The sequence below is a fragment of the Corapipo altera genome, unplaced genomic scaffold, assembly GCF_003945725.1.
Source record: "Corapipo altera isolate COAL_440 unplaced genomic scaffold, ASM394572v1 64, whole genome shotgun sequence".
NCBI lineage: Eukaryota > Metazoa > Chordata > Aves > Passeriformes > Pipridae > Corapipo > Corapipo altera.
The window spans coordinates 12,841,603-12,857,410 of NW_020884893.1; the positions used below are offsets into that span (position 1 = coordinate 12,841,603).

The 15,808-nt window shown below is 40.1% G+C and overlaps 1 protein-coding gene across 2 annotated transcripts in view; it reads right to left on the reverse strand.

Annotated features, from left to right (window-relative positions):
* Window positions 1-4,774: 4,774 nt before the first annotated feature.
* Window positions 4,775-15,808, reverse strand: part of DHX35 (DEAH-box helicase 35) — a 28,259-nt gene continuing 17,225 nt past the window's right edge. Inside the window, exons 15-22 of one of the 2 annotated variants that reach the window (XM_027646132.1) lie at window positions 13,431-13,526; window positions 13,008-13,102; window positions 12,337-12,414; window positions 11,103-11,232; window positions 10,329-10,410; window positions 9,743-9,814; window positions 8,030-8,141; window positions 4,775-6,516 (exon numbers count right to left, since the gene is read on the reverse strand). In XM_027646132.1, the coding sequence (XP_027501933.1) occupies window positions 6,472-6,516; window positions 8,030-8,141; window positions 9,743-9,814; window positions 10,329-10,410; window positions 11,103-11,232; window positions 12,337-12,414; window positions 13,008-13,102; window positions 13,431-13,526 (710 nt within the window). In that variant the 3' untranslated portion in view covers window positions 4,775-6,471. Of the gene's footprint in view, window positions 6,517-8,002; window positions 8,142-9,742; window positions 9,815-10,328; window positions 10,411-11,102; window positions 11,233-12,336; window positions 12,415-13,007; window positions 13,103-13,430; window positions 13,527-15,808 lie in introns of both variants that reach the window. The other variant, XM_027646131.1, reaches the window with a different exon arrangement.

Consider the following 15,808-nt stretch of genomic DNA (forward strand, 5'->3'; position numbering starts at 1 on the left):
TGCTGGTTCCCTTTTACAAGGGGGAGCTGATCTGTACTCCGGGGGGGGCAGAGTGCCCCCATTTGCACCCTCAGCCTCTCTCTTGGAGGTGAAGAGTGTTACTGTGACTGAAGAGGACTTGAAAGTCCCACCATAGTCTCCTCAGTGAATACAACTGGGTTTCCAGCTTTGGAACTGGGTCACATATGTCTACATCACCTAATGGGAGAATTTTAGAAACTCAGTCCCATGAGAGTTTTCACAGCGCCCCGAAGAGCTGAGCTCCCACCACGACAACCACCTCAAAGTCGCTTTTACCTGGCTATCTCAGGTATCTCAGTCAGCTTCCCACTAAGCAAACTGAATGCCATGCACCTTATCCTTTGGTATCAATAGTTCCTTTGCATTGCATGGAAGATTAGACACCTACACAAGGCTGTGGTGTTCACTGCAGGAGCCAGATGTCCAAAAGTCAGCCCTCACAGATCCCTGACTCACGCCCAGAGCCCTTTCATGCAGGTAGCTGTAAATAACTAATGCAAGTTTACACTACAGCGATGGAGGGATTTAATCTTTAAAGACATTAAAAGAACTTCCAAACCTCTGAACCATCCTGGCTACTCAGACAAGACACTGTCTAGAAAAGCTGCTCTCTGTAATAATTAATTTTGATTCAGTTGCTATTTTTCATTACGTGTTTGCCATGTGTTGCTCCACTCAGGAGCTCCATATCACCTCTTCAGCATCGTGTAAGCACCAAGATTTTAACAGCAGTTCCTGCTGACAGCAGGAGCTTTCTCAGTGCTTCCCACCTTGATTGTGCCACGTGAACCCCTCAGCCAAAACAACACAGGCTCACAGAACAAATGAGAAGTGTTGGAAGTCTCTAGAAGGGCATTTTCATGGCATTGCCAAGGCCCAGTGAGTCGGACTGCTGTGAGTGTGTGTGTGTGCAGAGCACAGTTTGGAGAGACAAATATCAACAGCTGGGCAGTTGCAGACAGGGCCATTACCGTAATTCATGGATTTTTCCCTGAAAATTTTTCATTAAAAAGGCTTTGAATTTTTTTCCTAAGGAATATTCTAGCATTTTATCCATGTTTTTAGTTTCACCCTGCTTTTTCACTTTTTTTTAATAGAAAAGGAGAGGAAACAACACTCCCTTGCAGATCTGCATCTTTCCACAATGGAAAAGCACAGGAGGAGAGGTGTGTAGCAAACTACTTTCTGCCACTCAGCCATGGTAGAAGAAGGGACAGAAGGAAGACTCGCTCTCTCCTCTCATAGCTATTCCTCCAGTCACCACAAAGGAGGAGTTAAAGGGAGACAAGTGACATAAATAGTCCCCAGAATTTAACAGAGAAATCAAAGTGAGGAAAAAAGTGCAACTAAAATCAAGCACAGCATTTAAAGATCAGTCAGCACTGAGAAATATCAATGTCAGCAATCTGCTCCTTCCAGTTTTAGAGAGAAGAGTTTTCTCTCAAACTGTTTGAGCCAGCTTTGGCAAGAGAACTCCAAACACGCTAACCCACTTGCCAAAACCATTTTTGCCTTCCAGAAAGCATCCTGTTTGTAGGTGTCAATAAGTCTGACAGACATTGCAGTCTCCTTCTGAGGTAGGAGGTAAAATTTCATATTTACACTTCAGTAAAATAAACTACAAGTGGGTTTACAAAGAGGGAGACAAAGTCAACAGCAAATTCAGATGCTCTAGTTCTTTCTGTCTCCAACCAAAAAGTCAATCCAGAAAAAATTCTGGAGAGAGGAGGTGGATACAGAATGTTTATCTTCTAACTTTCATAAAAATACACAAAACAGCCCATTCCAAAGTGATCTATAGTACCTCTGGACTCCTTGAAGGTTTTTGTCCCTGGAGAAGCCACCTTGGGAAAACCTGTGCTGGTGACAGGCACTGAGCTCCCTCCACAGCTCTGCTGGGTGCCATCAGTGTGGCTCTGCCCTGCTTAGAGCTCTGTCAGGCTCAGCTCAACTCTCCTCTCACTGCACCTGGTGCAGGAATTCTGGCAAAGCCTAGAACACGTGTCTTGCCAGAAATTATTGCTTGCTTAGGTAGAAGGGCTCCTGGAAAGTCTCCAAACCCTAATGGGAACTTCACTCAAGTGACTGAGTAGTGGGTTCCCATATATTTCAGCTTTCCTAGTCCCTGGGATCTCCTTCTACAATACATTTTCCCTCTTTATTCCACTCCTCACACTGACAAGACAACCTTTAAATAGACTCAAAAGGACTTTGTGACAAAGGGAGAAGAATTTGGATGTGTCTGTAAAAAACTTTTGGATGGAGAACAGCAGGAAGACATAGAGCAGATCCAGAGCAGCAGCTGCTCTTGCCAACCGTGTACCTGCAGCCCTGTTCTCACCATTGCTCTAACTGAATGTTAAAACTGAAGAATAAGAAAAACTTTTAAGAATTGGCCCATTACTTTTTCCCCCGAGATACTACTTGAAAGCGGTGCCTGCCATCTACTGGCACCTTTCTCAAAGTGCAGTCAGTTTTAAGCCCAAAACTGGATACAAGGACAGTTTTCCCACATGCTACTTATGTTCATCCTGCAACTTGTTTATTCCAACTCCCAATAAAGGAACTTACTTCAAATGCTGAGTCGTACTGTTGACTTTCTTTGCCATTTAGTGATTGTACAGCCACTTGATAGAGATTAACATTAAGTTATTAAATTACAGTGATAAACACTGCTTCCAAGTTGCCTTCAATGGGATTGCTCAAAAGTGATGAATTAGTCCAGTAAGTGACACTTACCAGAATCCTGGGACGAGCACAGTTTCCAGTGCTCACTGATGCTCCAAAGGAAGAGGTTCTGAAGAGGGAATCAGCAGCAGCTGCTGGCCCCCAGACACACAGCCCAGTCCTTGACTCCAGGATGGCTGGTCAGGAGTTTCACTGCAAGTCACACAAAGCACAGCAGTACTGGCTCAGCTAATCATTTCCCAACCAGCTCCTGAAGTTTAGTCTCCCACCAGCCAAGCCAGCAGCTCAGTGACCTCCTGCTCAGCAGCCAGAGGAGCAAACCAGCAATGCACAAACAACTGTTGTAAAACAAATTCCATGTAAACTGAGGATGAAGAAACCCTGCACCAATGTGCACCTTCCCTGCAGGTACCTCTCTGCTTCCCTGCTCTTTTCTCTCCCTCCTTCCCTACAACCAAAGAAACCCAGCCCTTCCTCTTCACAGAACACTTTAGAATCACTAAAACATTTCTAGTGCCTTACAGCCCTGCCAACCCTTCCTGCAGCACTGCTGCTCCAATATTCTCCCCATCTTAACATCTCCCTCCTGCTTTTCCATTTGCTGTAACAAGAAACTCTTCACTGTTTCCACTTGTCCACGAGCCAGAAGAGCTCTGACCCACCAGATGTAGAATGAGTCTCACAGATATCCCATTCTGGGAAACCACTTTCATTGTGTTTAAAGGCACCTGTTACCTGACTTACCACTTTTTCCCATCATTTTTTCCCGATGCCTGTCTGTAATGTGCTTATTGTAACACATAAACTTAACTCACCTTAGAAACAGGTTCTGTCCAATCACTTTGATGTACGTGCAGAGAACATTGCTGTGTGTGCACGGCTCAGTTACACATCCTCTTTTCCATTATCACAAACCATGGAGAAGCCATGGCACTCACCCCTCCCTTACTTTTGTCCCTTTTCATTTTAGACTTTTAACTACTTGTCTCTTTCTTCAGATTAACCAGGAGGAGTTGTGACTGTTTTCTCATCAGTTTAATCAGAATTACTTTTAATCTACAAGATGAGAAATATATTTCAACTGATAATTATCTTGGCTGAACCTTTATTCCAATTTAGCTTTATCTTATTCTAGAGCTCACAGTACTGAAGTCATGAGCAGAAACACTGACAGCATTTTCTGATGGGCTTGAGGAGTGTACCTTCCTTTTTTCTCCACAGTCATTTGACATCAATGAATTGTAAATTTACCTTTTAAAAAATCTGTTTCCTTGCCAGTGAAAGAATGACTTTTTTTTCAAGCAGTATTTTGATTCAACAGACTAATATTTTAACCTCATTCTCTAAAAGCCAGAGATAAAATCCTCAAATGTTTCATAAATTACTGACAACCATCTTCAAATGACTTCAACCTCCCCCATAACAGACTGTTTATGGAGGAAAGAGCCAACAACAAGGCAGTAACCCACCTCCTTAATCAAGGCTATTTAAAGCATAATGCTCTGTACAAATCTAGCACAGCTGTAGGCCAAAGCTTGACAAAGCAAAGAGATTTTCAGGGTTTTTTAAGTTTCGGGTCTCTATCTTCAAACACTTTCAAAGGGTCCATACCTCTGATGCAAGCAGGACTTTCTCTCTAAAGGTGACCTTAATCTGGATCCTAAAAACATTTATTCTTAGCCTGCATCTCTAGTATAAAGTCTGCCTGTTTTGTGGCTGGTGATACCTCAATAGTTTGTAAAACTGCTAAAAAGACAAGTCTTAGTTTCTTTTTTTGTTTACAAAGACCTACTGCACCCATTCTTACAGAAGTAAAATTGCTTGTAGCATTTGACAAAGCTTGTACATCCCTGGGTCCTGAACTCCACAAGAGTCACAGTCTTTCTTACAGAAAATTTTTGCAGCTGTGCAGCCACGTAAAAGAACATCTGGGGAAGAGAGTTCTCCAGAACCACCCAAAATTCTCAGAACTGGCAAATGTAGTAGCCACCCAGTGACAGCCCAGGCCAGTACAAACACAGTACCTTGGGAAATCACCCACTGAAGTGATGAATTCTCAAACTGCTTCGATTCAATGGTTTTATTTTTCTTAAGAATACTTCCAGAGGACAGAGAAACATGGACATTTTACAAGTCTTCATATTCAGTTCTTTCTCCAGGCCTTTAGGAGAAAAAAACCTGCAAACAGAATCTTTTTAGTAAGTGCCAGCACTGCTCTCAGCTCCAGCTGGGAGACAGTCCCTGCCCCGAAGAGCTTCCACTCTAAGAGATTCATACAAAGGTGAGGGTCACAGGGACAACAGGGAGGAAGGTGACACACTTTTCATGCTGCTTGTGCCATTCCTGGAGACTGGTACATCTGTTTGTGCTGGCAGTCGGGACGCTGAAGAGATACACAGTGCACATGGCACAACATGTTCTCTCTGCAGGAGTTTGGAAGGGAGAAGGTAAAGAAGTTCTCAAGAAAGTTTTCGAGGCAGTCCTGTAATGAGGAAGGCATTTGTTCTATGCAGAAGTTTTTGCCTATTTATATACTTTTTTTAAAAAAAGAAAATAAAATAGTTAATATGCCAAAAACATATTATCAAATCAGCTGCCTTACAAAAATAAAATTTTCAAACAATATCTCTCTAAAATAAATGCTAATAGGTAAAAATGGAAAATGGAAATAATTAAATACATGTATCCAAGCTATTTTGTTAAAACACAAATAAGCATAGTTCCTTACTGAAAAGTAGTCATGGAATCCTGATTAAAGCAGAAACTGTTCAGAGCATCCTTCTCTTCAGTAACATCGGAAGGTGAGTCCCAAGCAGTAAAGAACAGATTCATAATAAAAGAAATATATAGGACTGTGTTCATTATAGGAAAGTACAAAACATTTCCTTCCATACTGAACAACAGAGACTAAAAAAACAGTGTTCCCCGATATCTCCCTAATGAAATTTATTGATATTGCCAAGCAGTGAGAGACTACCAATTTTTCTCCTGTAGGAAAAAAAAGAGTAAAGTGAACTTGACGGTTTAGGAATATACATGTTTAGTCTCCTGATTGAACAAAAAATTAATCCTTCTTAAAAATACTGAGCTCCTCTTCCTCCCCTCCCCAAACAGCAACTCTCATGTGCAGAATCAAGACATTTCAGTCGGAGCTGCCCACAGAAGGACTGCTCAGCACAGGGAACGGGGCAGCTCCACCTCAGGAGGGAGACTTTTACTGCTTGGGAGCACAAGCTGCACCAGTTTGGGATGGTCCAACATGAAATCAATGTTTCCATGGCAGCACCTTGCACCTCCAGGAGTAGTGGATTGCCCTGAGCTCCTGCTGGCGGGAGTCAGGCTCAGTTTTGTTGGTGTAGGTCACAGTGCTCTAGGTAACAGAGGCAGGGTACCATATTCCCCACACTCATAAGGCAGTTGTACCACTCCAGGAAATCTGTTTCTTTCTTGAAGGTTTCCATTTTTTTGTGGTCTTGTATGTCTGCTTAATTTTTAAATTGTTTTTCTACCTATTTAAAAGGAGCAACATGCCCAGATTAACAACAGTGGTCAAGTAGGCAAAGAATAAAATGTCCACAATGCAAACTCTACGCAGGTTTACAGTGTACTGGTCATGCATAAACCCCTACAGATCCTGGCAGGCATTTAAACATTTAAGTTGATGGAAGATCAAACTGCTAATGAACTGACTGCTGAATGGACTGTAGCCAGCTTGGAATCACTGGTAAGTTCTGCTTCTGATGTCACAAAACTTAAGCCATGTCAGTGGTCATCTACTTTAGCCCTTTTTGCTTTCAAGGAAAGATGCTGCAAGAAAAGAACATAAAGTCTGCTTAGCAGGCACACCACGATTAGCAAAAACAAAAAATCAATTAGAATGCTTTCAGTCTTTAATCCCAAATTATATAAATTCTTACACAAATATCCCTTCCCAACCTCTGCTGTTGCTGATACAGCTAAAATAAAGTTATGAAATAAAAATCCACATCTACCCCAAAGTGATGTTCTGCACTAACTGCAAGCAAAGGGACAATTTCCTACTGGAAGCAAGTTGCCAGATGTAAAAATGCACAGAGAGATAGATGTGCTCCCAACAATACATCTGCACAGACACCAGGAGCATGCACATGAAGGATAAGACTTTAACTACTGTATCAACCCTGCAGTTACTAGACCTTTGGACCTCTGTGCTTTTAAAGACCTACAGAAATGTGGAATAAAAATATGAAGGAAATTCTGCAAAATTTGGAATGAGAAATAAGTGACTGAGACCAAGATGAAGCTGTAGAAGAACATGTTTTAACACAGAATCCTATTCATTGGAGATTTGGTTTTAACTTGATATAGGAATAAAAACTCTAATATTTGAGGAATCCCTTCCTAGCACAAAGATGTATCCTTCAGTAGAAAAAGGGTCTGAATGTTTATAAACTAACATAAATCTGTGTGGTTTGCAATGGCTTGCTTATTCAAAATTTACATGTATGATTCAAAGCTTTACACAACAGAAACATTTCTAATTTTTAAACATTTTATAAGGAAACCCAAGCTTTTTGGCTGATATGGATAACTGACCAAATTGGAAAAGACAAATTTCCTCAAAACCAGCAACATCCTCCAGAGCTTCCATTCACTTCAGGATGAAAGCAATGATTAGGTCATACTGCAAACTGAGTTCACCCCTATCAAATCAAAAGAATGGTAATGGTAAAAATTAGGTTCTGATGTAATTTCACACAATATCCACACAGGTGCAGCACTACCTTGAGAACATGTAAGGTAGGCAATAAATTCAAGACAAGTATTCTTCACTTACAAAAAGCAATTCAAGTTTTATCTGAACAAACCATCGAGTCCCACTTCCCAACACCACCTACCCGAAGGAAAACCTCATCCCAAACTTCAGCCTGTGTAGAGGTCATATCACTGTGGGATGTTGTGTTGTGTATGGGATGTGAATCAAAGGACTAATTATTCCAGGAACAGATTTGATACAGCACTGGCTCATCATCAAGTCCAGTGCATATATTCAAGTGTAAAATGGTTGAAGACTCAATTTACCAGGGTGGAAATGAACCACTTTGTATCTCTGAGATCCTGTCTGTTGGCTGGATAATAGGGAAAAACCTTTCATGCATCAACTTACTATCCTCTTCCTTTAAACTAAAATCAGTAGAAATAAATGAACAAATGAACAAAACCAACTTAATTTTTGTCCCATGAAATAGACAACAAAGGAAACATAAACACTTAGAAAGGTCAGATACAAGAGCTGCTGCTGCAGCAATGGTACCGTTTGGGATTTATGCCGATTCCGTACCGTTCCTTGCTGGTAAAAATGAGGAGCCAGTTCCAGGAGCCACGCAGATTCCACAGCAGTCACATCTCTCATGTAATATTTAGCAGTCTGTATGACTTCATTGTAGACTACCCTAGGAGGAAGGAGAAAAAACAGTGTTTGCTGTAAAGTAACGAGGGAGAGATGAGCTAGAGCATATTTATGCAGCTTCACACACGTGCTGCCAGAGGTGGCATTTACAGAGGGTTGAGAGAGTCTTTAAGTTGTAACTCGGCCTCTTACCTCTTTCCCTCTGCTTGGTCAGAGTATTCTCCATTAAGACAACTTTAGATTGCCATGAAAACACTTTCACATACTACCAAGACATATGCATATATGGTATAGAAGAGAGAATATTTCTTATAATGGGGCCAAGGGGGACTCACAACTGATACTTTGGAAGAGAGAATATTAGTTATTCTGTAATATCATAAGGAAAGATGTCAAAAGCACCAAAATCCTGGGCCCACAACAAGCAGGGCATGAATCCCAGCACAAATATCCCTGGCACCAGTCTGCAGACAAGCAAGATAAGCATTAGAGGGAGAAATCAGCTTTAACTCCTGCCAGAACATCTCCTGGCAAGAGACACAGAAACAGCCAACCACGTGGACTCATCCCTGCTGCCAGCATGAACAGGATACCACCACAGACAGCCTATTTCTGAGGTCACCCTTAGTAGGGAAAGTCCTTTTCCCCATGGAAGCACAAACCCCCACGCTGAAGGGTTAGTCACCAAAGCCAGAAGTCACTATCTGCCTTCTATATGCAGCAGAGCTGCAAACACATGAGGTTTGTGGGCTCCTATTAATTGGTATTTTGCTCTCAAAAGCAAAGAGGAGTGAGTCCAAAATTCTCTTTGCCACCATGAGACATGCCAACTAATACAACTAAAGAGAAATCTGAGGAAAATAAACCAGAATGAGAACACATTTTTGATACACCTGTAACAGACAGAGAATTGAAGCCCTCAATAGAGGATGGTTGCCCAGGATGCACTAGCACTGAAATTCAAGTTGCTAATTACTCCTGTCTTACAAGATGCCACGAGCCATGACACTGGGCCAAGTTTATCCTTCAAAGTCCCAGCAACAGGCAGTGAAGGACAAAAGTCCAAATACTTCAGGCTGATCATGGTGACCTGAAAGTTAGGAACACATTTCTGTTTGTTATCTGAGCATCTCTGACCTGCAAATAGAATGAAAATATCCCAGCTGATGGGAAAGTACAACCATTTCTTTCCTCAATCTGCTGGACAGCCATAACTTTTCACATCGTGCATTTTATGTGTAAGCCCTCTCCCAGCAAGCCATTTGCAATTACTGCAGCACATGCTTGACAGGATATTTCCTTAATAGCCTTAATAAAAGTAAATTAATCCTAGTTCTGTCTAGGTACAGAGACTACTCAAAGAACAATCCACAGTGCAAGATATGGTGCCCACTAAACAAGGGTCACCTGGCTCTGCTTTCCAAACTCCGCAGGTATTTTTGGCAGTTAAATGTCACTCTATTCCCCTGATTTATTTGGATACTGCCTACAAAATGTTGCAAAGGAAATGCCAATTGGATTCTCTCTGTGAGAACGGTGACCTTCTACATCTATTTATCCACTGGTGGAGAGAAGTCATTCAGGAACATGTCTGGATGCTGCCTTAAAAAAATGCCCACACAAGTAAAAGCAGCTTTAACTCACCAGCGTGGAGGTTTCTCTGCATACAGCACTGAGGTGGGGTGGATATGAAGCTCATGGTCATCACGGATAGTCCTTGAAAGCAAGATACTATTTCAGACTGTGCATCTATTTATTGTTTAACGTTTCCCCAGTAAGAATGTCAATAAAAGCAAGAATGAAAGAGCTGGAGTAAATTAATAAGATTTGCATTTAATGAACAGATGAAACCAGGCTTAAATCCTGGCCAAAGGAACAATTGATAATTTAATGTCCTAAAAGAAGTTATGCCTACATTAAATGAAAAAGTAGCATTTCAGGCATTTATTTACCGTTGCACTGCTACTGAACTTGTTTAAATAAACACAAGCTAATTACTACTAGTAACAGCTTCCCACTATTAATAACTTCAGTTATATTTGTCAAAGAGAAGAGATAATCACTGAAGCTGTTTGCAAATACAAAACTTCAAATATTTAGTAAATCAATTGCCACATGTTTCCAATTGCAAGGGTCTAGAGAAGCATCTGTTTGGTGATTAAATTTAGATTTATTCATCAAAGGAGCTTTCCAAGTAATCAACAGTTGTACTGGAACTATATATAGTTACCTGTAAGCTCCAGTAGAGTGGAATTTAGCTGCATTGGCAAAGAATCCAGAAACTATACATCTCAAAACAGGATCTGGATCACCTGAATAGAAGAAATTTTCTGTAAAATGAGTCAATAGAATGGCAAAAATCCCTAAAATACCACTTAATCACCTCAAACAACTTTTCACAGTGCATCAGACTTTGACAGCAAACGTGTGAAGGCAGACAAACCCTGCAATCTCATTTGTCTTCACTCTCACAGCAATTTGAAAATTACTACCTAAAAAACTACCGTTGCCACTCCATGCAGAGAGCTTCACAGTCCTTCACCCTGCATGCCACCGAGTACTAAAGTCTGATTTTTCAGAGGAGTTAAGAGATAAGTGCTGAGAACTAGTCATGGCACCTGTGCACACACAGCACAGCTGGAAATCAGTGACTGAACGTCATTTTGAACATACCAAAAAATGACTTTTTGAAAAGTCTAAGAGGGAACAGGGGACCTATTTATGACTCTCTTTGGTAAATCACTCCCTTAAATATATATCAGTGGTTAAAATCTCTTGCTGGAAAACTTAGCTAATGAACATTGGATTAAATTTTAATTGTACAAATATGCTGAAATGCTCTTCTTCAGCCATTTTTAGGAAAAAAAAATCTGGATTTAATTAACATTATTTTTAGGCGAGGGAGAAAATACTTCAAGAGTTACTAGAAAAGCAGGAAGCAGACTGACAATTTGGAAACTACCTTCAATATTTATTGAACAATGGGTTAAAAAAAATAATTCACCTTCACTGGACTTCTTTGGCACTTTAAAACGGACCAGAAGCTTTTTCAGTTGCTCTCTTACAACAGAAGCTCTAACAAGCCCTTTGTAGTTCAGAAAGTGATCTTGACACCACTGGGAGCTCTTGCTGTGCTGTACAGTGAGAAGAAGAGAAACTTGCAGTGGGATACCATCAGCAAAACAAACCCCACCCTCTTTTGGATAGCCTTGCTCTCTTTTAATTCTGCCTCCTACAATATATTTATTGTGTTTTCCCTGAAAATTACCTATTTACATAAGCACCCAACAAGGGTACACAGCACCGATAACTACAAAACATGTTTCAAAAAATTACTAAATAATAGCAGATCAAATGCTGTGGGGTATTTTCAAACAGATGTGCTGCACTTCTTCATATGTGGTGAAAGAGAACAGCATCAATTGTTCCATTTCATCCTCTCAGATCATAAACTAGTCTGTTTTCAACCTCAAAAAGTAAACAGCCTTTTCTGTACACTGGCTTCAGTCTTCTCTATGCAAAGAACTGCTTCTCCAGCAGCCACCACTCCATGATCTCTGCATTTGGCTGTTTCTAAGAGAATCACACAGATATAAAATTTAAGGGGGATCATTTCAGTTGGTGCCTGCCTGGCTGCTTTGTGGCAAGTCACGTTTAAACACTTGAGTGGTTATACTGCTTCAACTCAGCACTGCTGCAAATATATTATTATACAATTGCTATATACCAGCAAAATATACTGCTCCCAAATAGGTGCAGCACTTCAAAATCGTTAAGTGAAATCTCAGCTTGATGTAAAACCTTAGGATGAATACATAAGGTCAATGAAAAAGAGGGTATGATGATCAATGAGTTTATTTAGAGAAAAATAAAAAGAGGTTTAGATTTAGATTTAGTTTATCATCAGTAAAACATGACAAAATATTATATTAGAAATTTGGATACTTGTTTTCCCCAAGCCCTTTTAAAAATCCCAGTCTCCTTGAAAACAGCTGTCTACCCGTAAGATTTCCACGCTGAACCCAAACAAAATTCTCTTCATTCCCTGTTCCGAGGAACTACAGAAGGTCTGTGACAAAATAGGACCAGAATCGCTTTTAAAGCAGAACTAACACTTCATAGACTTAGTAAGTCCTCAGCTTTGAGGGTGCTGTGACTCTGAGAACTTCCAGATTCAGAACTGAGAATCTCAAATTCTTCCCATTCACGCAAATCCACATACACTTGAACTGACTTACTTTGACAAAGGCTTCATAAACATTAAGCATAGTGAGATGATCACCTTCTTCCACAGCAAACTTTCTGTGTTGCCTAGCCTGGAGAAGAATAAATATAACTTTAGAGGCAGATTTTTGCAAAAATCATGTCCAATATCCTCAGTTCCCATCAGCTCTGTATTTCCTGGTGACTTAAAATTATTACCATCTAGGGCAGTTCCTCCAGGCAACAGCAATATTTCACTAGCCTCCCCTTTATTCAGGAGCACTTTTGCAAATAAAATTAGAAAAATTATCTGATAAAGAACCTCCTTTCATTAAAATTAAGCTCCTGCTACCTATTACGAATTTGTTACACCCTACTACTTTCTGGTTTATTCATCTCAAAAGGAAGTAGTGTGTGGGAAGGCTTGGGGTTTGGGGGTTTTTTCCAAACCCTTACACTGACCAATATTGGTTTATAACCTTTCCTGTTTCTGGTCCTCAGAAGGAGGTTTTTACCACTAGTAAAGGACTCCAAGATTCCCACTGTTATTTGGTTTCTTCATTTACCTACAATTAATAGGTACAGTTCCAGACCTTGCTTCATTTTCACACAAACTTGCAGTTTCTAACAGGTATCAGGAAACTACTTGGCAGAAATCCAGAAATTTCGAACTAACATACAGAAAATGAGATACAACTGAACTTACAGCTTGGGCTTTTTGATTTGGGGGGATCACAAAGATGTTTTGAATCTGCATCATGGCAGCAATTGTCAAAATCTCCTGGGAGCAGCCAAAATTTCCTGAGGAGTAAAAGGAGAAATTCAGTAAAGGAAATCTTCTTTCATTCAACTCACCCCCATGTAGAATAAAAAGGACAAGAAGCAGAATATTTAAAAGCAAAATACATAAACTCCTGGATTTTTTTCATAAGATTGAGTGTTTTCAATGGAAAACTTAAGAAACAAATGTGTTAGACTTGCTATTTATTAGAGAGGTTCATGAGTTTAACCATTTCTTTTCACTAAGGACCACACCTAGATGAAATAGTTTGTCTTGAATTTAGCAAACGTCTAATACTACACTACAGTTACATGACTATAAAGAAACTGCCATTGTTTTTTCTCCTACCTGATTCCAGAAGCATCTTTGCAAACATAGGATTCAAAGGAAACTCTGCTATTCTCATTCCCAGAGGCTCTGTTAACCGGCAGTGCATATCCAAACCTGCAGCACATCAATAAATCTGTGACACAGGCAAACTAGCACAGAAAAGCTTCTTTAAGAATTTATTGTGTACTAAAGAGCAGAATTATGAGCTAAAATATCCCAAATGCAGCTAAGCGTCGCTGAATGTACACTGCACCAAGCTTAAATGCAGTCCTTGATATCCATTTACTCTCCCACAGGTCACCAGAATTTTTTTCCCAAAATATTAAAACACACAGGTTTCTTAATTTTAACAAAGTTCCACGGTTATTGACGATGATTTAGAAAAACTGCAGTCCAAGTCAATGTCATGGCCAGAGGGGATATTAGCTGTTAGTCTCACACATCTCTTCTGAAGTATTTAGCAGCATCTCACTTAATGGGGATGTAAAGCAGGAGAACAGAGGAGAAGGAAAACAGGGATAATTGTGTAACAGGCATTACTGCAGAAACAGGAAGCACTGCCAGGGTAGGTAGTACATGAATCACCTCTACTTAAATAATGGAGAAAAATAATTTAATATTACCTAAACAAGAGTTTAGTCTGCCTTATGTGTGAACAACCAAACCATCAGGCATGTTCCAGCTGTAACCTTTTCCCTGGAAGTAGTACAGGAGGGAGGCTTGACAGCTTGCTTTGTGATTCCCAGTTCTCACTGAGCAACCCTGCACACTTACCATTCCAGTGGAATGGCTTCCTGCAGTGAAACCCCTGCAGCAAGGGTGACCCATACAAACACCAGGCCGTATTCTAACTCACAGCTTTATGCTGAGACTTCGGGGAAAAGCCTTTCCTTCGCAAGAGGACATAAAAATAGAATTTAGAAAAAAGAATACAGACACAGGAATCAATAAGAAGGAAAAAAGCTCGCTAAGAAAGACAGCAAAGAGTAAAAATTGAAAGAGAAAACAGCAAGAAGCCAAGTTGTATGATCTGTGACATGGAGGCAAACCACGAGGCAAAGGCTACACAAGGAGGGACTAACAAGAGCCCAAGAACAGCACTGCAGGGCACTGTAGGTTGCATAACTAACTACAGCAAAGTGACCTGAGGAAACACAACTGTGCCCATGCATTATATAAACACAGTATTTGTCAGACTATGTGCTGGCAACAAACCCACAGCTGTACTTCAGCTCTGCTTCACAGAGAAAAGCAAAACCTCAAATCCAGTCAAGGAATGAGCTCTTCTATAACTCGTGTCAGTATATCTGAAACCACAGATACCTCTATCCAGTGTTTACTTTATTATTTGACATGTTATCATCACACTTATGATAATGTAGTAATTTACTCACCACACCCCTACACTGTTCAACAAAACCTAACAGGCCTTTCACGTCACAGTACTTTCCTCAGAAACTGGTGCAAAAGGCAGCTTATGTGAAAGGATGAACTAATAAATAATATAAACAAAGTCAGAGAAACTGCAAAACTGAAGGTTTATTTGACTACTGCCATATGAGAAGGTTAAGTTCTACCACAATTAATAGCTATTAAAGAATATTAGAATAGGCTGTCTTTCATCTACAGAAAGACACATGCATTCCTAAGTAGGAAAAAGGAGAAATGATCATCTTTTTAACCTTCTACATGTGCATCAAACCAGAATCCTTTGCCTTCTACTGAATCCTACAAATATCAATACAATTTTGCATGAACTACATATATGCACAGATGTCTTTGTAGCAGTGAGCCTGAATGTACACAAAAGGCTTGCAATGGGTACTAGTTTGGAATACATAAAAGTTTCCTTCAGATAATCTTGGAATCAACCACTGTATCCATATATATATATATATATATATATATGAAATTGAAGATCTTAGAAAAAGATATTACAAAGATTTTAATTGAACATGCTCAGGAGAGATTATTCAAGTACTAGGGCACTAAAAATTTGCAAGTAACAACCACTAGTATGTGATGCACTGAGGGATTCAAACACTCCTTTTTAGACTTAGGTAGAGTGGTTGTTTCAGATAAGTGACAACTTACAAACAAATCTTCAACAAAATCATGAACCTGAAATGAAGCTAAAAATAAATCCACTTTTTAGCTCGCTTATTTAACACTTAAATTACGCTTAAAAGCAATAAACTCCAACTGACAACTTGGACTTTCAATGGGACATCAAAGGAGGAGAGATAGTCCTGATGTAATCAGTTTGCAGCACTGTAAAAATAATCCCTCTAAAAACAGTCATGTGTTTATTCAACACAACTATCTCAGCCTTAAGAGCATCTGCCCTGCACGCGTTGGCACCACATGGGCACAACAGGGGCCTGACCCCACATTTA